Source organism: Bombina bombina, chromosome 2, assembly GCF_027579735.1.
Source record: "Bombina bombina isolate aBomBom1 chromosome 2, aBomBom1.pri, whole genome shotgun sequence".
Lineage (NCBI taxonomy): Eukaryota > Metazoa > Chordata > Amphibia > Anura > Bombinatoridae > Bombina > Bombina bombina.
In genome coordinates, this window is record NC_069500.1 from 906013598 (window position 1) to 906037020 (window position 23423).

At 38.3% G+C, this 23423-nt stretch overlaps 1 protein-coding gene across 1 annotated transcript in view; it reads left to right on the forward strand.

Annotated features, from left to right (window-relative positions):
- Nucleotides 1–23423, forward strand: part of LOC128647368 (neuronal acetylcholine receptor subunit alpha-7-like) — a 509652-nt gene that overhangs the window by 280905 nt on the left and 205324 nt on the right. The window contains exon 7 of the mRNA XM_053700153.1: nt 3667–3861. Coding sequence (XP_053556128.1) covers nt 3667–3861 — 195 coding nt within the window. The remainder of the gene's footprint in view (nt 1–3666; nt 3862–23423) is intronic.

Consider the following 23423-nt stretch of genomic DNA (forward strand, 5'->3'; position numbering starts at 1 on the left):
ACTTTATTGTCCCTTTAAAATGAATTAATTATAATCACGACCCTATAGAAACATGATTGTTATACTGTTTATGTAAATATTTGTAGTTGTAAAATATTCCTATTTGTGTTTTATTAGGGTAAAATAGTCTTGCTGGATAGAATAAGGACTATCTTAGAAACCTCAAATAGGCAAACATGTTGCTGGCTGTGAGCACTTTAAGGCTTTCTAGAGGTGTGGTCATGTTTTTGTTCCACTAAATTTCATTGATCTCTTGGTCAAGTCTTGCTATCTCCAAGCTGATGAGGTTGTCCAATTTTTCTTTCCTTTTTCTCCAACTTTTTAAAAAATTTCTTTTGGGGATATGTCACAAAGCCTACTGTACTAACACTCTCCACTTTGGTGAGATTATCTAAGAAATCTCGTCAGTACTATGAGGTAAATTATAGCTTAAGAGCTGTTTATTTTGCTATGCAGTACTCTGTATGTGAAGGAAAGACATTACATAGATTACAATATAGCTATCAGTAGCACAAACATAACTATTTTAAGTATAATTAAAAAGGATACCATGTAAAGTGAATGCTTCTACGTAAGATGTCTTCATAGTGTATTGCATAGTGTATTGTGCTGATTATAGTTTGGTGGTACCTCCAAATAAATGAATCAGTGTAAAGAGTTAATTCAAATTATTACAAAACATTGGGATGTCCTAAAAAGGGATAGAGTTTTAGATAATATTTTGTATGATAAGCCAAAGCTTATTTTAAAAAGGGCTCCAGATTTAAAAAGATCAATAAACAAGTAGCTATATTAGAGAGGTAGATACTAACAATAGTTGGTTAAGTAATAAGAGCATTGGATTTCATAAATGGGCAATGTTTAGGATGTAGAACTACGAGCACAAAAAAGAAAATGTTAGAATTTTGGTCCATTGTGAGAAAACATGATTATAAAATGAATTAATTAATTTCTTGTAGCAATACAAATGTGATTTATCTAATGTGACCTGCAATATGTAGGTCACACTACATGCACCCTATCTACAAGAATGGGGAAACATATATATATATATATATATATATATATATATATATATATAATATCTAGGAAGGTTTTAAAAAACATTCTGTTTCAGCACATAACAGAAATCCTTCACAACTTAAATGTATGGGTATAAATAAAATCACCCCTTATTGTAGAGTTGATGATTTGGTATCAAATGTTGGTAATGGATTCCTGAGTTATTCACTTTTATCCCAAATGGTCTTATTAGGGACATTAAATGATATATTGTTTTATAAAAATAAAAAATTTAAAATTTACTTTTTCTGATGTCCTTTAGCTGTTCGTGGATGAAATAGTCACCTTTTGTATCAATATATATTAATTTATTTTTTATATGTAGGTCTTTAATTGTTTTTAGTTGTTTTAATTCAGATCATATTATTTTATTTTATCATTTATTGATTTTAGTAATGAATTTAATAACTAATACATTTGCTATATATTATTATTTTTAAAATTGCATAATGGTTTTTAATATCATGTTGTATTTCGATTGATTGTCTATCACCCTTATATTACCTATTTCCATTAAGTCTATATTTTTTCATATAGATATCACATTATTGTGGCTATATTTTGATAAGGAGTTTAGTCAGGAAACCAGTTCCCAGAAAGGGGAGTGACAGTCAAAGGAGGAGTCTATTTATAGACCTAAGAAACAGCTGATGGACTAAGTATCCATGAAAAAGCTGTTGATCAGCGAAATGTGTGTTGGAGTTTTAGTCACTGCAGCATATTTACTGTATATGTTAAATGTAACCCTCCCATTTCCATTTAGTATCCAGCAACTTGGTAAATTTTACAGGAAAAATAGCATCAAAGAGTATGTTGCATAGCAACTTTACCAATATGGTGTGAGAGACTGGTTTTGTTCTTGCAACCTTCACCTGTGATCGACTCAGCTGACAATTGATATGTACATATATATTTTTTTTTTAATTCTCACAGATGTTTTTACATCCATGTGAGATATGGATTACTACTTTAATACCTTTTAATATAATTTTCCTAAATATGTGTGTGATTTATATGTTTTAAACATGTTTGATATTTGGAAATGCATATTGTAAATGGCATTAAATATAAGCCTTTTGCCTTGGAAAGGCTGCCAAAATTTTGATCCCATTAAAGACTACATGCAAGAAGCGAAAAGCTGTTAATGGGATCAGTGTGAAATGTGTGCAAATTATTGTTCTTCACTTCCATGTGTTCAATGGGAGTTAAAAATAGCTAACAGCTTCGGAAACTGCAAAGGATCACATCCATGCTCATTATATATAAATGGAAACTACTATGATTATTTAGTTGAGTATTTTGTGTTTTATTAATGAGGTACAACCACTAACCTTGCAGTAGTTTTACCCTTATTTATTTATTTGTGACTCATTACTTTGAACCTCAACATGCATAGTGCTTACAATAAGTGAAAAAAGAAACACAGCGCATCCCACTCTAAGGGTAGTAAATTTAATAACACAGATCAAATAGCACAAATAAAATCAAACTTACAAGATGATAGAACAAATAAAGCATATAAAAGTCTCCAATGATCCTTCGATCCGTAGATGCATCAGGCGAGATGAAATTCAGATGCGTCAGTGAACGTCAAGGGTTGGAGCGTGGTGACCTCAACGCATTTCACAGCATTCAGACTTTGTAAAGAGGATTCCTCTTAACAAATTCTGAATGCTGTCAGATGAAACGCGTTGACATCATCATGCTACAACCCTTGACGTTTACTGACGTATCAGAAAGGTTTGATGGCTCCCTGGTTTTGTGCACACCACGGACATTGATGCTTCTGAATTTTATATTGCCTGATGCAGCTTCGGATCGAATGATCATTGGAGACTTTTACATGCTTTATTTGTTCTTGTAAGTTTGATTTTACTTGCGCTATTTGACCTGTGTTATTAAATTTACTACCCTTGCGCTGTGTTTCTTTTTTCACTTAGTTCATCACGCCTGAGGATTCGTCAATGGAAGTTTCCTTTAACATTCAGCAGCTCCCCTGGGTTTTGCATACTATACTCGAAAGACGGCATGAAGTAATACCCACACCTGCACCATACTCCAAGGGTGGAAGGAAATAACTTGCTTTCTGGACATTGCTTCATTAGGACTCCTGAGTGACATTCTAACTACCTTGAGAGATACCCCTACCTATTTATGGTAACTTTCCATTGATATTTTACTAAGGCTATTGACTCATTTTGATTTGCACATAACCTTTTGTGTATATGTCGCTCTATGGTATATTTACTAGCCTAAATGATTATCTACTTACTCACCAAAATACACTATACAGGGAGTGTCAAGTATTCTTTTTTGTCTTATATTACTTATAATAGCACCTCAATTTCTGTTTTAAAGTATATTTAAACTAAACATCTAAACAAAAGTCTGTCAACACTACCTGAAAATCATTTTCAAAACTTGGTCAGTCTAGTCTAGGACCAAGTTGTCTGCTTTACAACAGCTTTACCAACAGCAGATATATTTCAGTTTACCTCATTATTATTCACCTTTGTTGTTATATGGCAAACAACTGTCTTTTTGTTTACACATTTATGGTGGACAATTATCCCTTTTGATTTCACTCTCTTGTTTCTCATGTAGATGTGCCAGGCAAAAGGAATGAATTGTATTACGAGTGCTGTAAAGAGCCATATCCTGACGTGACATATACTGTAACCATGCGCAGACGAACACTGTACTACGGCCTAAATTTACTAATACCCTGTGTTCTTATATCTGGATTGGCGTTGCTAGTATTCCTGTTACCAGCAGATTCAGGAGAGAAGATTTCACTAGGTGAGTACTAACCAAAAGCACTAACTAGTACCTGCATGATTTACAATGCTGTTTTTATTGTTATTATATTTGACCCATCCCCAGATACTAACTAAGGGCTAGATTACAAGTGGTGCGCTAAGTGGCTGGTTATTGCTACCGCAAGCTCGCGGTAGCAATTAGCACTCATAAAATTAACCAAAGATCAGATCTCTGGTTAATTTTATAAATATGCCCCAAATGCCCCCAAAATACAGTGTAGTGTATTTTATTAAAAAATAAAAATTGCACTAGACAGTATTTTGGGGGTAAAGTTGGCGGGTGTGGGATGTTAGGGAAAAAAAATGGCACTGAAAAGTTCCTTTACATTGTGGTCTATGCGAACTGTGTGTTCCAAGTAAATATATTATTGTGTAGGCTTATATATATGTATGTGTTAATTAGAGCTGCAACAACTAATCGTCATAATCGATAATAATAGATTATGAAAATAGTTGTAAATGAATCTCATAATCGATTAATCGATTAGTTGGTTTGCAATTAGTTGGTCTGTGCACATCACCAGCTGCTTCACTTCAATGAACTCCTGCATATGGTATTGTGTTTTATGGTTATGTCCTTAGCCTAAAGGACGTCTACAGACGTCTACTTTTCACTTTTTCAGGACAGTATAAGTTTACATCTACCCCTGGCTTATGTGCAACCCAGATATAATAGGAGTCATTTTGATTGTTTATATTAAATTTGGTGATTTGGAACTATGCTTTTCATGATATAGTGCCAAGCTTGTTGTTTACACCTTGCCCCTAGATTGATGGGAGTTGTTTAAATTGATGTGCACTATTATCTGTTTGCACAATTATTAGCAGATTGCTTGCTATTGCTGATTATATGTACTGTATAAATAAATGTGTAAGGCTTTGTCCTGTTATTGATATATAGTCCTTAGCGCTTTTGATTTTGTTTTTTATTGTTTTTTTATATTTTTAATAAATTGTGATAATATGTACCAGAATCAACCTTTATAAGTATATATCCGTTATTTTTAGAGCGGACTAGATATTTCCCCTAACCTTATAGCTGGTTATTTACCATTGTATATAGATATTCAAGATATTTTTATGTTAGAATGAAGTCAAGGGTTACTTTATTGAGAGGCCCCTTGCCAATGTAGAAAACACTGTAATGTACTACTTACTTATAAGGATTTACTGGGAGATATCTTAGTTGATATCCTAATACTTAAGTAAAGATTACTCAGGAACACCTTATATTCAAAAATAGTGGGTGTGTGTCACTGTGTCAACAAATAGCGAGATTTCCTCAGTTAACACAATGAGTTAATTTATGCCAAAAAATGAAACAGTAAGATTAACTTATAATAACTTTACTAAATTCAATATGGCAATAAAGATGTTACCGTTATCAAGAGGGTGCGCTCACTACGGTACCGGAGTAGTCGGAAGCAGGACAGGCAGGCTGTATCTCACACAGATCACAGTACATCCGGAGATGCCGGGAGTGAGATGAGCTGTTCAGATAACTCTGCACGTCCGTAGCTGATGACGTCAGAGAAGAGCACACGATCTCTCAGTAGAAAGGAGAGAGAATGCTGCAAGTTTTAGAGATGGAAACTGGTTCCTACAAAAAGTCTGGAAGCAGGTAACAGGAAATGTTGGGTAGAAAATCCACAGAGCTAGCAAGGATAAGATTCTGTAGCTGAATGGCTACAACACTCAATTCGCCAGCAAAGGAAAATGGTAGGAGGGTCCTTAAATAGTAAAAGGAAGTAAAATCCTTAAAGGGATAGTATGCAACCCGGACAATCCTCACATAGGCCCCCCAAAAAAGGAACCACAGCGAGGTTCAAGGCCGTGGTCTATCCGGAAACCTCCTATGGAATATGGAAACCAGCCGAGGTGCAGACACATTAGAGGCCGGTTCCCAGGAATCTTCGTCATGTCCGTAACCCTTCCAATGTATCAAATAGAACAACCGTCCATGACGGTAACGGGAATCAAGGATGGTCTGAACTTCATAGTCAACATCAGGAACACCAACACCAGGAGCAGGAAGAGATGTAGAGCCAGACGCAGGTGAGGTGCAAGGCTTGACCAAGGAGACATGGAATGTAGGGTGAATACGGATGGTAGATGGGAGGTCGAGAGTAACAGTAACAGGATTAACCAAACGAAGGATAGGGTAGGGTCCAATGAATAATGGACCTAACTTTCGACTAGGATAAGGGAGCTTCAGATTCTTAGTTGAAAGCCAGACAAGTTGACCCACGGAGTACTCCGGGGCCTTTCTATGGCGAAGATTGTAGTGACTCCGTTGAGTAGATTGGGCTTGTTGGATATTTTCCCGTACAGATGTGAAGATCTGGGACATGTCATTCACTAGATCATTGACTCGTGGACAAGGTGTTTCAATTCGGGGGAAGAGATCAAAGCGAGGGTGGTAGCCATAGTTGATGAAAAAGGGACTGTAACCAGTTGAAGAACTTTTGCTATTATTGTAAGCAATCTCAGCCAGAGGTAAGTAGGATGCCCATGTGTCTTGCTGATGGGAACAGTAGCATCTCAGATACTGTTCGAGGCACTGATTGACACGCTCCGTTTGCCCGTTAGTTTGGGGGTGATAGGAGGTGCTGAGACGTTGTTCTATATGTAATGCCTTACAAAGGTTTCTCCAGAACCTGGAGGTGAACTGTGTTCCCCTATCACTTATCAAAACCTTGGGGATGCCATGTAATCGAATAATTTCCTTAACAAAGATGTCACTTGTCTTTTCCGCCGATGGTAAAGCAGTAAGTGGGATGAAATGTGCCATTTTCGAAAATAAGTCAGTTACAACCAATATAGTAGTGTAAGACAACGATAAGGGGAGTTCAACTATGAAGTCCAATGAAACCGTCTCCCAAGGTGCATGTGGAACCGGTATTGGATGGAGTAACCCTGTGGGAAGTTGTCTAGAATGTTTTGTTGCGGCACAGATGTTACACTGTGAGATATAGAGATTCACATCTTTCGTCATAGTAGGCCACCAGAAGGATCTTTTTAGGAGATCTTGAGATTTCATAAGACCCAAATGTCCAGCTAAGGGTGAATTATGAACCATATTTAGTATGGATGGTCTGAGAGAGGGGGGCACATAGAACCTATCCTGGTATCTGTATAGGTGGTCCGGGTCTAGCTGCAAATCACTCAGTGGTTTGGTGTTATCAGTCTGTTGTGCCTCTTTCAGATAAGGAATTAAATCCGTTAGCATGCCAACAACGCAATGTTTAGGTATCACAGTAGAAGGAATCTGGGTAGGAGAGAGTCTTTGATCCTTTCTGGATAAGGCGTCAGCTTTACCATTTTTTGTACCAGGTCGATAGGTGATAATGTAGCGGAATCTGGAAAAGTAGAGGCTCCAACGTAATTGCCTAGAAGAAAGAGTCCTGTTGGACTGTAAGTACTGGAGGTTTTTATGGTCGGTATAGATTACTATGGGATGATGTGCGCCCTCTAGCAGATGACGCCAATGATCGAAGGAGGCCTTGATGGCCAAGAGCTCCTTCTCCCCTACCGGATAATTGAGTTCCGCGGGGAGCATAAGTCTTGAGAAGAATGCCACAGGATGCAAGGGTTCCTTAAAGGATTTCCTCTGTGACAAGATGGCCCCAATCGCATATTCGGATGCGTCAACTTCGAGAATAAATTGTTTGTCTAAATCTGGGAACTGTAAAATAGGAGCTGATGAGAATTTATGTTTTAGTAAATCGAACACTGCCTGAGTCTGATTAGTCCACTTGAAGTGAGAGTTGAGTTTTGTCAGATCTGTTAGTGGTTTGGTGGTTTTAGCAAAACCTGGAATAAACTTCCTGTAGAAATTAGAAAAGCCCAGGAAACGCTGGACTTCCTTCTTTGAGGTGGGAATGGGCCACGTTTGGATAGCCTGCACCTTATCTTCTTGCATACTAATACCAGATGGAGTGATATGGTAGCCTAGAAAGGCTATATCATCTGTGTCAAAGATACATTTTTCAAGTTTGGCGTAAAGCCGGTGTTCTCTTAATCTGGATAAGACATTCCTTACATGTAATCTGTGTTGGTTAAGGTCTGCAGAGTAGATCAGGATGTCATCCAAATATACAACCATGTAAACATCTAGTATGTCTCTGAAAATGTCATTGATTAAACATTGAAATGTAGCTGGAGCATTGCACAATCCGAATGGCATTACAGTATATTCGAACAGGCCATATCTGGTCCTGAATGCTGTAAGCCATTCGTCTCCAGCTCTCATTCTGATGAGATTATAGGCACCTCGGAGATCCAATTTTGTGTAAACCGAGGCACCCCTCAATCTCTCTATCAGCTCGGGTATGAGTGGGAGTGGGTACCTATTTTTTCTAGTACGTCTGTTCAGCTCTCTATAATCAATAATAGGTCTTAAAGACCCGTCCTTATTAGTGACAAAAAACATGCCAGCCCCAGCTGGCGATGTGCTAGGTCTTATGAACCCCTTCCTGAGGTTCTCATCAATATAATTCTTAAGATGTTCTAGCTCGGGCTTAGATAATGGGTAGATATGCCCGAAAGGAATGGAAACCCCAGGGAGGAGATCAATCGGGCAATCGTATGCCCTATGGGGCGGCAAAGTTTCAGCATCTTTTTTATCAAAAACGTCACTGAAATCGAGATAATGTGTGGGAATAGAAGATTCTGTGATGTTTAATACTGTAGGTGTACTATGTGTTGTTTCAGGAGGATTGTTTGTAGGAAAAGTGAGACCAAGAGTATTCCAATCAATCAAAGGTTTATGTTGGCGTAACCAATGAATCCCAAGTATGACATTAAACATAGGGGAATGTATGACATCTAAAGTTAGATCCCCAGAGATGTAAGTCTTTGTAGAGAGATGTAGTGGTAGTGTCTGATGAGTGACAGGACCTGTGGACAAAGACCTACCATCAATGACTTTCACAGAGACAGGGTTCTGCTTACACAACAATGGAATTTTATTACATTTTGCAAATGTCATATCAACAAAATTCCCACAGGAACCCGTGTCAACAATAGCCTCAGTCGTGATCCTGTTGTTGTCCCACTGCAAAACAATGGGTATGGTTATAAACCTGGACGACAGTGTACCACTCACAGAACTTAAATGGAAGTTAAATAACTTACATGATTTTTGTTTAGAGAGGACTGGACAGTCCTTAACCTCATGATTTGTAGCTGCACAATACATGCACAAATTTTGAGCCTTTCTCCTCAATTTTTCCTGAGGTGGTAGCGTCCCTTTCACAAACCCTATTTCCATGGGTTGTGCATAATCCTTCGTAGCATAACTCGGGGAAGGTATGTATCTTTTAGAGGAGCTTGCTTTTTCTGAGCGCCTTTCCCTGAGGCGACGATCAATACTTATAGCTAGGGAAAAAAGTTCCTCAAGGGTTTCTGGAATTCCAATGCGAGAAAGCTCGTCCTTAATCTCTTCTGAGAGACCAATTCGAAACTGATTTTTTAGGGATACTTCGTTCCATAGAGAGTCAGTGGCAGAGATTTTGAACTGAGTTATATATACTTCTACAGGATTCTTTGATTGTTTAAGGGATCTCAGAGCGTTCTCTGCAGACACCTGTTTAAATGGGTCATCATAAAGGATAGACATTTCAGCAAAAAACCCATCTAATGATCCCAAAATAGAATCCTGTCTCTCATAATATGAATCTGCCCAGGCTCTCGGTTCACCCCTGAGGTACGAGATCACAGTCAGTACTCTAACCCTCTCTGAGGGATAAGTTCTGGGTTTGAGCTCAAATAACAATAAGCAGGAGTTTTTGAATTCTCTAAATTGAGAGCGAGTCCCAGTGAACTTTTCAGGGGGTGAAACCGAGGGTTCTGGGTGTGTCTCAGTTTGACTAGGTTTTACTGAGAGAACCTCTCTAAGACAGGCTTTAAGTGCCTGGTTCTCAACTTGTAATTCTTGGAAGGAGTTGCTAATGTAATCCATTCTATCAGATAAAGCCTGAATACGGTTTGCCATAGTATCCTGATCCATGTCAGCTTTAAGTAGTACGTTAATTTCCTTATGTGCAGGAATCAATAAGGAATTATATATAAATATTCCTCACTTTCTAATGGCTGGCGAATTATGTAATGTACTACTTACTTATAAGGATTTACTGGGAGATATCTTAGTTGATATCCTAATACTTAAGTAAAGATTACTCAGGAACACCTTATATTCAAAAATAGTGGGTGTGTGTCACTGTGTCAACAAATAGCGAGATTTCCTCAGTTAACACAATGAGTTAATTTATGCCAAAAAATGAAACAGTAAGATTAACTTATAATAACTTTACTAAATTCAATATGGCAATAAAGATGTTACCGTTATCAAGAGGGTGCGCTCATTACGGTACCGGAGTAGTCTCAAGCAGGACTGGCAGGCTGTATCTCACACAGATCACAGTACATCCGGAGATGCCGGGAGTGAGATGAGCTGTTCAGATAACTCTGCACGTCCGTAGCTGATGACGTCAGAGAAGAGCACACGATCTCTCAGTAGAAAGGAGAGAGAATGCTGCAAGTTTTAGAGATGGAAACTGGTTCCTACAAAAAGTCTGGAAGCAGGTAACAGGAAATGTTGGGTAGAAAATCCACAGAGCTAGCAAGGATAAGATTCTGTAGCTGAATGGCTACAACACTCAATTCGCCAGCAAAGGAAAATGGTAGGAGGGTCCTTAAATAGTAAAAGGAAGTAAAATCCTTAAAGGGATAGTATGCAACCCGGACAATCCTCACAAACACTTAGCATTGGTGAAGAGCTAACAATGATAAATATCCCACTTTGGTGAAATTAGTAAAACCCTACTTATACACCTCAACTGCCTTTTCTCTGCTGCAGGAAATATAGCTGCAAACTGAGAACCAGCCTTAGCCAGAAGCATGTGGACATGTTGAGATTTTTGCATTTCAATGCAAAGTTTCTGAAAGAGTGAATAACAGAATGTTATTAACAGTGATAGTCTAACTCTTTCTAGTTCTACCTCTTTTCAAACAGTTTGTGGTTTTGTTTTGTTTAATTATAAAACTGTGCTCTGCTGCTTAAAAATTGAAGAAACAGTTGTGTTAATGTAAAGTTTTAGTCAGAAGTTTATATTTGTAACACTTATTATGTGGATTTTATTTAAAACCTAGAAAACTATTGATTCTCTTTTTATCCGATTAGTCGATTAATCGAAAAAATAATCGGCCGATTAATCGATTATGAAAATAATCGTTATTTGCAGCCCTAGTGTTAATATGTGTATATACACATATTAACACATAAATATATATGTATATAATCATATACATATATATTTATATTTGCTGCCATCACTGCGCTACTTAACTGTGCATAGATTCTGATGCCGTCTCTGATAGCATTAGAATGAGGCACCCATTGGAGCCTATGGAAGCACGCTCTTGTGAGCTCAATGCTTCCTAGCAATGTGAACGCAAGCTCATGTTCGCATTGCTCTTAACTTGTAATACCAGCACTCATTAGCGTGCGCTGGTATTACACAATGGAGCGCGATAAATTAGTGCTCCACTTGTAATCTAACCCCTTATGTTTATCAACAGATTTCAAAATCCAGTATATGGAAAGATTTTGTTTTAATTATATGATAACATTTATTACAAAACAGATTTCTCGTATTAAATATTTTGCCAACGACTTTGTACTTAGAATGCCTAGTACATGACCTGGATTCAGTTTAGAGTACAAATGAAGAACATAGGCAAAAAACTGCAAGTCTGCAAATAATTAGTCTATAGCCAACCACCACAGAAAGGATTGCATCCATTCTATAAAAAGAAAAGTCCACTAATATAAATGATATATTATTATCTGGAACCCAAAGCTGTTTGCACTACAAGCAAAGAAAGAAAATAAGAAACAAAAAATATTGTGTTAATCACAAGTAGAATTAATATATGCAAATATAATATAAAATAATCAGGTGTCCAACCTCTATAAATTAATAAAAGTATACAGATAAAAATGCATAGATGTTAAGCACAAGATATAGCAGCTGTTCTAAGCCGTTTGTTTGGGGAAAAACATGACTTGACTCAAAAACAATTTTAATTTGCGAGAACTTTTCAGCCTCATAGTAAAAAACATAATTTATGCTTACCTGATAAATTCCTTTCTCCTGTAGTGTGATCAGTCCACGGGTCATCATTACTTCTGGGATATTACTCCTCCCCAACAGGAAGTGCAAGAGGATTCACCCAGCAGAGCTGCATATAGCTCCTCCCCTCTACGTCACTCCCAGTCATTCGACCAAGGACCAACGAGAAAGGAGAAGCCAAGGGTGTAGTGGTGACTGGAGTATAATTTAAAAAATATTTACCTGCCGCAAAAAAACAGGGCGGGCCGTGGACTGATCACACTACAGGAGAAAGGAATTTATCAGGTAAGCATAAATTATGTTTTCTCCTGTTAAGTGTGATCAGTCCACGGGTCATCATTACTTCTGGGATACCAATACCAAAGCAAAAGTACACGGATGACGGGAGGGACAGGCAGGCTCTTTATACAGAAGGAACCACTGCCTGAAGAACCTTTCTCCCAAAAATAGCCTCCGAAGAAGCAAAAGTGTCAAATTTGTAAAATTTGGAAAAAGTATGAAGTGAAGACCAAGTTGCAGCCTTGCAAATCTGTTCAACAGAGGCCTCATTCTTAAAGGCCCAAGTGGAAGCCACAGCTCTAGTGGAATGAGCTGTAATTCTTTCAGGAGGCTGCTGTCCAGCAGTCTCATAAGCCAAACGAATTATGCTACGAAGCCAAAAAGAGAGAGAGGTAGCAGAAGCTTTTTGACCTCTCCTCTGACCAGAGTAAACGACAAACAGGGAAGACGTTTGTCGAAATTCTTTAGTTGCCTGTAAGTAAAATTTTAGGGCACGAACTACATCCAGATTGTGCAGAAGACGTTCCTTCTTTGAAGAAGGATTTGGACACAAGGATGGAACAACAATCTCTTGATTGATATTCCTGTTAGTGACTACCTTAGGTAAGAACCCAGGTTTAGTACGCAGAACTACCTTATCCGAGTGAAAAATCAAATAAGGAGAATCACAATGAAAGGCTGATAACTCAGAGACTCTTCGAGCCGAGGAAATAGCCATTAAAAATAGAACTTTCCAAGATAACAACTTTATGTCAATGGAATGAAGGGGTTCAAACGGAACGCCCTGTAAAACGTTAAGAACAAGGTTTAAACTCCATGGCGGAGCAACAGTTTTAAACACAGGCTTAATCCTGGCCAAAGCCTGACAAAAAGCCTGAACGTCTGGAACTTCTGACAGACGTTTGTGCAACAGAATGGACAGAGCTGAGATCTGTCCCTTTAAGGAACTAGCAGATAACCCCTTTTCTAAACCTTCTTGTAGAAAAGACAATATCCTAGGAATCCTAACCTTACTCCAAGAGTAACCTTTGGATTCGCACCAATATAGGTATTTACACCATATCTTATGGTAAATTTTTCTGGTAACAGGCTTCCTAGCCTGTATTAAGGTATCAATAACTGACTCAGAAAAACCACGTTTTGATAAAATCAAGCGTTCAATTTCCAAGCAGTCAGCTTCAGAGAAGTTAGATTTTGATGTTTGAAAGGACCCTGTATCAGAAGGTCCTGTTTCAGAGGTAGAGACCAAGGTGGACAGGATGACATGTCCACCAGATCTGCATACCAAGTCCTGCGTGGCCATGCAGGTGCTATTAGAATCACTGATGCTCTCTCCTGCTTGATTCTGGCAATCAATCGAGGAAGCATCGGGAAGGGTGGAAACACATAAGCCACCCTGAAGGTCCAAGGTGCTGTCAAAGCATCTATCAGGACCGCTCCCGGATCCCTGGATCTGGACCCGTAACGAGGAAGCTTGGCGTTCTGTCGAGACGCCATGAGATCTATCTCTGGTTTGCCCCAACGTCGAAGTATTTGGGCAAAGACCTCCGGATGAAGTTCCCACTCCCCCGGATGAAAAGTCTGACGACTTAAAAAATCCGCTTCCCAGTTCTCCACTCCCGGGATGTGGATTGCTGACAGGTGGCAAGAGTGAGACTCTGCCCAGCGAATTATCTTTGATACTTCCATCATTGCTAGGGAGCTTCTTGTCCCTCCCTGATGGTTGATGTAAGCTACAGTCGTGATGTTGTCCGACTGAAACCTGATGAACCCCCGAGTTGTTAACTGGGGCCAAGCCAGAAGGGCATTGAGAACTGCTCTCAATTCCAGAATGTTTATTGGTAGGAGGCTCTCCTCCTGACTCCATTGTCCCTGAGCCTTCAAAGAATTCCAAACGGCACCCCAACCTAGAAGGCTGGCGTCTGTTGTTACAATTGTCCAGTCTGGCCTGCTGAATGGCATCCCCCTGGACAGATGTGGCCGAGAAAGCCACCATAGAAGAGAATTTCTGGTCTCCTGATCCAGATTTAGAGAAGGGGACAAGTCTGAGTAATCCCCATTCCACTGACTTAGCATGCACAATTGCAGTGGTCTGAGGTGTAGGCGTGCAAAGGGTACTATGTCCATTGCTGCTACCATTAAGCCGATTACCTCCATGCATTGAGCCACTGACGGGTGTTGAATGGAATGAAGGACGCGGCATGCACTTTGAAGTCTTGTTAACCTGTCTTCTGTCAGGTAAATCTTCATTTCTACAGAATCTATAAGAGTCCCCAGGAAGGGAACTCTTGTGAGTGGAACGAGGGAACTTTTCTTTTCGTTCACCTTCCATCCATGTGACCTTAGAAATGCCAGTACTAACTCTGTATGAGACTTGGCAGTTTGAAAGCTTGAAGCTTGTATCAGAATGTCGTCTAGGTACGGAGCTACCGAGATTCCTCGCGGTCTTAGTACCGCCAGAAGAGCACCCAGAACCTTTGTGAAGATTCTTGGAGCTGTAGCCAATCCGAATGGAAGAGCTACAAACTGGTAATGCCTGTCTAGGAAGGCAAACCTTAGGTACCGGTAATGATCTTTGTGAATCGGTATGTGAAGGTAAGCATCCTTTAAATCCACTGTGGTCATGTACTGACCCTTTTGGATCATGGGTAAAATTGTCCGAATAGTCTCCATTTTGAACGATGGAACTCTTAGGAATTTGTTTAGGATCTTTAAATCCAGGATTGGTCTGAACGTTCCCTCTTTTTTGGGAACCACAAACAGATTTGAGTAAAACCCTTGTCCCTGTTCCGACCGTGGAACTGGATGGATTACTCCCATTAACAAAAGCTCTTGTACGCAGCGTAGAAACGCCTCTTTCTTTGTTTGGTTTGTTGACAACCTTGACAGATGAAATCTCTCTCTTGGAGGAGAGTATTTGAAGTCCAGAAGGTATCCCTGAGATATTATCTCTAGTGCCCAGGGATCCTGGACATCTCTTGCCCAAGCCTGGGCGAAGAGAGAAAGTCTGCCCCCCACTAGATCCGATCCCGGATCGGGGGCCCTCAATTCATGCTGTTTTAGGGGCAGCAGCAGGTTTCCTGGCCTGCTTGCCCTTGTTCCAAGACTGGTTAGGTCTCCAGCCTTGTCTGTAGCGAGCAACAGCTCCTTCCTGTTTTGGAGCAGAGGAAGTTGATGCTGCTCCTGCTTTGAAATTCCGAAAGGAACGAAAATTAGACTGTCTAGCCTTAGGTTTGGCCCTGTCTTGAGGCAGGGCGTGGCCTTTACCTCCTGTAATGTCAGCGATAATTTCTTTCAAACCGGGCCCAAATAAGGTCTGCCCTTTGAAAGGTATATTAAGTAATTTAGACTTAGAAGTAACATCAGCTGACCAGGATTTTAGCCACAGTGCTCTGCGCGCCTGAATGATGAATCCTGAATTCTTAGCCGTGAGTTTAGTTAAATGTACTACGGCCTCCGAAATGAATGAATTAGCTAGCTTAAGGACTCTAAGCTTGTCCGTAATCTCATCCAGAGTAGTTGAATTAATGGTCTCTTCCAGAGACTCAAACCAGAATGCCGCCGCAGCCGTGACCGGCGCAATGCATGCAAGGGGTTGCAATATAAAACCTTGTTGAACAAACATTTTCTTAAGGTAACCCTCTAACTTTTTATCCATTGGATCTGAAAAGGCACAGCTATCCTCCACCGGGATAGTGGTACGCTTAGCTAAAGTAGAAACTGCTCCCTCCACCTTAGGGACCGTTTGCCATAAGTCCCGTGTGGTAGTGTCTATTGGAAACATCTTTCTAAATATCGGAGGGGGTGAGAACGGCACACCGGGTCTATCCCACTCCTTAGTAATAATTTCAGTTAGTCTCTTAGGTATAGGAAAAACGTCAGTACTCGTTGGTACCGCAAAATATTTATCCAACCTACACATTTTCTCTGGTATTGCAACTGTGTTACAATCATTCAGAGCCGCTAACACCTCCCCTAGTAATACACGGAGGTTTTCCAGCTTAAATTTAAAATTTGAAATATCTGAATCCAATCTGTTTGGATCGGAACCGTCAGCCGCAGACAGAAGCTCTCCGTCCTCATGTTCTGCAAGTTGTGACGCAGTATCTGACATGGCCCTAGCATTATCAGCGCACTCTGTTCTCACCCCAGAGTGATCACGCTTGCCTCTTAGTTCTGGTAATTTAGCCAAAACTTCAGTCATAACAGTAGCCATATCTTGTAATGTTATTTGTAATGGCCGCCCAGATGTACTGGGCGCCACAATATCGCGCACCTCCCGAGCGGGAGATGCAGGTGCTGACACGTGAGGCGAGTTAGTCGGCATAACTCTCCCCTCGCTGTTTGGTGAAATTTGTTCAATTTGTACAGATTGACTCTTATTTAAAGTAGCATCAATACAGTTAGTACATAAATTTCTATTGGGCTCCACTTTGGCATTAGCACAAATAGCACAGATATCTTCCTCTGAATCAGACATGTTTAACACACTAGCAAATAAACTTGCAACTTGGAAATACTATTCAAGTAAAATACTATGAAAACGTACTGTGCCTATAAGAAGCACAGAAAGATTTATGACAGTTGAAAATTAATAAACTGAAAAGGTTATAGCATCAATCCTTGTAAAAAACACAATTTTAGCAAAGGTTTGTTCCCATTAGCAAAGGACAACTAACCCTGATAGCAGAAAAAAAGTTACAGAATAAACGTTTTTTATCACAGTCAACTACAATCTCACAGCTCTGCTGTGAATGATTACCTCCCTCAAAACAAGTTTTGAAGACCCCTGAGTTCTGTAGAGATGAACCGGATCATGCAGGAAATACAATGAGCTTCTGACTGAATTTTTTGATGCGTAGCAAAAGCGCCAAAAAGCGGCCCCTCCCCCTCACACACAACAGTGAGAGAGATCAGTAAACTGTCAGAAATTAGATCAAGCAACTGCCAAGTGGAAAAATAGTGCCCAAACATTTTATTCACCCAGCACCTCAGAAAATGAAAACGATTTTACATTCCAGCAAAAACGTTTAACATAAATTAAGAGTTATTAAAAAGCCTGTTGCTAGTCCCTGCAAAATAGGCTAAAGTCTTATGTACACAGTGCAATTCCAGTGAAGTACCATTCCCCAGAATACTGAAGTGTAAAATATACATACATGACATTATATCGGTATGGCAGGATTTTCTCATCAATTCCATTGTCAGAAAATAAAAGCTGCTACATACCTCTTTGCAGATTATTCTGCCCGCTGTCCCCTGATCTGAAGTTTACCTCTCCTCAGATGGCCGAGAAACAGCAATATGATCTTAACTACTCCGGCTAAAATCATAGTAAAAACTCAGGTAGATTCTTCTTCAAATTCTACCAGAGAAGGAATAACACACTCCGGTGCTATTATAAAATAACAAACTTTTGATTGAAGGTATAAAACTAAGTATAATCACCATAGTCCTCTCACACATCCTATCTAGTCGTTGGGTGCAAGAGAATGACTGGGAGTGACGTAGAGGGGAGGAGCTATATGCAGCTCTGCTGGGTGAATCCTCTTGCACTTCCTGTTGGGGAGGAGTAATATCCCAGAAGTAATGATGACCCGTGGACTGATCACACTTAACAGGAGAAATAGGGCTTTTAGCGAGGCTCTGAAAACACACTCATGGGTGTGGGAAAGAACTGGGAAGGTGCTATTGTAATCACGTCAAATAGAAAAGCGGCCTTTTCAGCCAGAAAAATAGCTCAAAAAACCTCAGCCAATAGATTGTGATTGAGACATTTTACTTTATGATATCACTCAAAGAATTCATCACATAGTATTGATTGATTTGATACATATTAAAAGCAATCTATAAACTAAATCATGTCCACCCTAAGAGTGATAAAAAGCTGTGTTATTTTTCAGACTCTTTGACATACAGTAAAAATAGATTTTTTATTTACATTTATAAAGTATATTATGCTAAATAATTAATGACATCATTTTCTAAGTTAAAGGGACAATGAACCCAAATTTTTTCTTTTGTGATTCAGATAGAGCATGCAATTTTAAGCAACTTTTTAATTTACTCCTATTATCAAATGTTCTTCATTCTCTTTGTATCTTTATTTGAAATGCAAGAATGTAAGTTTAGATGCCGGACCATTTCTGGTGAACAACCTGGGTTGTTCTTGCTGATTGGAGGATAAATTCATCCACCAATGAACAAGTGCTTTTCAGGGTTCTGAAACAAACACTTTTTTTTTAAAATAAAGATAACAAGAGAACAAAGAAAAATTGATAATAGGAGTAAATTAGAAAGTTGCTTAAAATTGCATGCTCTATCTGAATCATGAAAGAAAAAAAATTGGGTCCAGTATCCCTTTAAATCCCTATGGAACCTGTGTTTTAGTTTTTAAATCTAGTAATTTTTTGTCTAGAAAGCAACTTTTATCATCTTTCTGGGTGAATCACTTCAATAGCATTTTATTTAAAGGTAGATACACGTTTGCCATGAACATTAATAAAATGTCATGAAAGTACCAAAAGGTATTGTCATCTGCGATATAGCTGACTTGTTCACATATGAGTGTATGTACATCCCTTGTGGTTAGGGATGGGCGAATGTGCTGAAAGTGTTATTCGTTTGGTAGAATGAATAGTCCTGTGGACATTCGTTTTTAACAATCAAATGTTATTAAGAATGAAAAGTCATTAAAATTTGGTAATCAAATGTTATTTCCGGTTTTTGAATGTTACATTCATTTTCGAATGATCATAATTAGTTCAACCATTTACATTCGAAATGTCAAATATAACATTCAATTTAACAAATACTATTCAGAAGTTCAATAGTTCATGTATGGTTTCTTTTGTCAGCCTGGCTTCCAGTATTGGTCTAAGAATCTTATTTGTGGTTGGAGGTTTTACGCGTCAACTATGTTTATTCCTTTCAAGCTAATGCCATTTCAACAGTTCCTCCAAAACTTGTAAATGTTCCTTTTTTTTTTTGCAATTTCTGTAATGTTTGACTTGTTGTGAATGTTGTAACGCAAAATACCTCAATAAAAAACTTTGATTTGAGAAAAAACAAACGAATGTGTTAAAATTTGTTTAATTTTTTGAGTGTTGCAAAACATTCACCCATCCCTACTTGTGGTCATACCAACGTATTATTTTACGCAAAGTGAACACTCAGTCAGATAATACCACAAAACTTTTTTTTTTATAAATATGGAAGTTTTGTCCCATCACATAAGAGTAAAAATTCTGACTACCTTTAAAAATTCACAAGCCTTACAGCATTTGCTGCCACATCTATATGATACATTAAATATTAGTCATGAATTAGTATCTCCAACCTGTGGAAGAAGGTTAAATTTCTTGAATGCGCAAATTGGCCACTCTCTTTCCTCAATACTTTTAATGTGGCAACTAGGGATGGGCGAATGTGTTTATATCCGAATTCGAATGTTAGAACGAATGTTATTGTAGAAATTCGATTTACATAATAGAATGTTGATAAGAGCGAATATTCTTAAAAATTTGATTTTCGAATATTATTTACAGTTTTCGAATGTCACATTTGAATTCGAATGTCACATTTGAATTCGAATGTTACATTCGAATTCGAATGTTACATTCGAATATCACATTTGAATTCGAATATTACATTTATAAAACACAATTGTAGACTAGAAACACTATTTCAAATGTCACATTCGAATCGAATATCACATTCAAATCAAATGTCACATTCAAATTTGAATATTACATTTATTAAACACAGTATTAGACTAGAAATACTATTTCGAATTCGAATGTCACATTCGAATCGAATATCACATTTGAATCGAATATCACATTTAAAACACAGTATTAGACTAGAAATACTATTTCAAATTCGAATGTGATATTCGAATTCGAATGTAGCATTTAAATTTGAATATTACATTTATTAAACACAGTTGTAGACTAGAAATACTATTTCAAATTTGAATGTCACATTCGAATTCGAATGTCACATTAGAATTCGAATATTACATTTCGAAATTGAATGAATACATAGCTAAACATTCTATTATTCGAACTAATATTTTCGAATTTTATTGAAAAATTCAAAAACGAAAACGAAATTTCGAAAATAGAATGTTAGAATGTTATATAAACATTTGAAATTCGATTTGATACGAACGAATGTATCAAAATTTGTTTAAATTTCAAATTTTTAGAAACATTCGCCCATCCCTAGTGGCAACTCCATACAGCAGATATGTTTGAATAATTTGATGGTATTGTTTGGAATATTTAGTAATACATTTTAATTGTCCTTCTTTCCCATTCCTATCCTTAATAGCAAAAGGGCTTTATAGATAATCCGCTAAGGGTAACCATATTCCATTTATTATATTCTTATTTACACTTTTTACCTAGAAGAATGAAGAATTAGTGCTTGGAAACCACTTTAATTAAATGTATTAGATGGGCACTAGAAGTATCTAACAAATTGTTGCCTGAAATCGGTTTAGGCTATAGACTTGTATGAACCCCATGTGTAGCTGTTAAAAAGGACATGAAACCTGCACGCTTGACTTTTCTCAGTTCATGGGCAGTTATTTTGCGCCTTGGTTTTTCCACACGCTTCTTGCGACCCTGTTGACTATTTTGAATGAAACGCTTGATTGTTCGATGATCACGCTTCAGAAGCTTTGCAATTTTAAGAGTGCTGCATCCCTCTGCAAGATATCTCACTATTTTTGACTTTTCTGAGCCTGTCAAGTCCTTCTTTTGACCCATTTTGCCAAAGGAAAGGAAGTTGCCTAATAATTATGCACACCTGATATAGGGTGTTGATGTCATTAGACCACACCCCTTCTCATTACAGAGATGCACATCACCTAATATGCTTAATTGGTAGTAGGCTTTCGAGCCTATACAGCTTGGAGTAAGACAACATGCATAAAGAGGATGATGTGGTCAAAATACTCATTTGCCTAATAATTCTGCACTCCCTGTATATTCCTCTTTTCTTTGCCTCACCTGCTATGTTCAGCTAGCTCCCAGTAGTGCACTGCTGCTGCTTCAACAAAGCATACCAATAGAGGGCTAGATTACTAGTGGTGTGCTATTGTCAGTGCGGGCCTCGATAAAATATATAGCGACTGCGGTCACTAATGTTGAGTATAGTTTGCAATAAATTTGCATTACAGGAAGTAAGTTCAAGGAGCAGGGGACACAGGAAACAGGAAGAGTTCCAGCTTAGTATAGTTGGAGTTGTATTGCAGTCAGTCATGTAATAAAGTGATTGCATGGAAGCAGCCTGTCTCTGTCATCATCAGTTATAGAAACAAACAGACAAAACAGGGCTCCAACATGTTGAAATCTAGGCATCCCATTTACAGTTAAAACTGATCTTAAACCCTTAATAACTATTTCACACAAAGAATTGTGGAAAGCACCATGAAAAATTCAGAGGCTACTTTTGAAGTTATAGAAATAGGATTATCTATTGGAATAGACACCAGGAAGACATTTATTAATTGCAGATACTTTATCTTAAATTTGGACAGAGTGTCACAGATCACCTGATGATGGAACTGACTCGGATATAGAGATGCATGTTAATAGTGTCAAAATGTCTGTAGCCATTTAATCAACTATGTGGCAGAGATTACAAAAGGCAACTGCAGAAGATGAAACTCTTCAAAATGTAATACAAGCAAGCCATCAATTCTGCAAGTTAAAAGGTATACATGCCCAAGCAGTACTTGCCACATAGGGAACAGCTTTCAGTGTTTGATAGTGTGCTTCTGAACGGCAATAGACTGGTAATTCCTGTATCACTGAGAAAAGAAATGTTAACTAAAATACATGAAGGGTATTTAGAAATACAAAAATACAGAAGGAGAGCTAGGGAAGTTCATTTCTGGCCAAAAATAATGACTGATATCACAACCTTTATCTCTGCATGCCCAACTTGTCAGTCCTTTCAATCTGCTCTCCCTAAAGAAGCTCTCATGCAGGAAGAAATTGTGATAATTATGTGGCAAACAGTAGGTGTGGATCTCTTTTCACTGAATGGCCATGATTACAAAGCCATATTAGATGTTTACCACATACCCTGAAGTTGCCAAACTGAGAAATACTTCCTCAGCGTACAGGTGTGCGAGAAATTACGAGCAGTGTTTTCAAAGTATGTCATTTCAAATGTCTTAAAGTCAGACAATGACCCCCAGTTTTCATGTAAACATTTTGAAGCATTTTCTGAGGAGTTTGGATTTACCCATATAACTAGTCCCAGGTATTCCCTAAATAATGGATTATCAGAGGCTGGAGTCAAAATTAAGATGTTGCTTGCAAAGGCTAGTAACTCAGGAGAGAATCCACACTATCACGCTACACCACTGGAAGGAGGAAAGTCTCCAGAAGAACTGTTTTTTGGCAGGCAGATAAAAACTAAATTACCTCAGTTGGCTCTTACCCAGTACCATGCAAATAGCAAATTACACAAAATGTATTGGAAGAAGAAAGAGAACATAAGAGAATGTCAGAAGAGAAACTATGACAGGGGTGCAAAAGATCACAGGGAGCTGCATGTTGGGGATGTTATGAAAGTCTGGACAGGACAAAAATGGGACAATGAAGCTGAGTAAAGTGGCAGAACGATCATTTGAAGTGAAAACCACAGAAGGTTTAGTTCTTGGACAAAATTGTAGACATTTATTGAAGATACCAAAATGTGCAGAGTCCAAAATGCTGCCAACTGCTGGAATTGTTTAGTGATACAGACGGATTATTGGGGGCTGAAGATGAATGGACACTACCTGAACAAAATGGAGCATTAGGACATGACATATTGCCATTTCATGAAGCTTATGTGGAAGAACTTGACAGAGCAGATAGCATTAACAATGAACCAAATGACACTGAAACTATACATCTAGTGCTAGAGCTATCAGAAAGCCACACAGACTCATTGAGGAATGTTGAGAATGAAACTTGTCACTTAGGTTTGATTGTTAGTTATTTCTGGTTGTCATGTTTGCTGTTATATTTATATTGTTTATTATTTGTTTTTGTTTATAAAAAGGGGAAGATGTGTTGAGTATAGTTTGCAATGAATTTGCATTATATCATTGCTATAGGAAGTG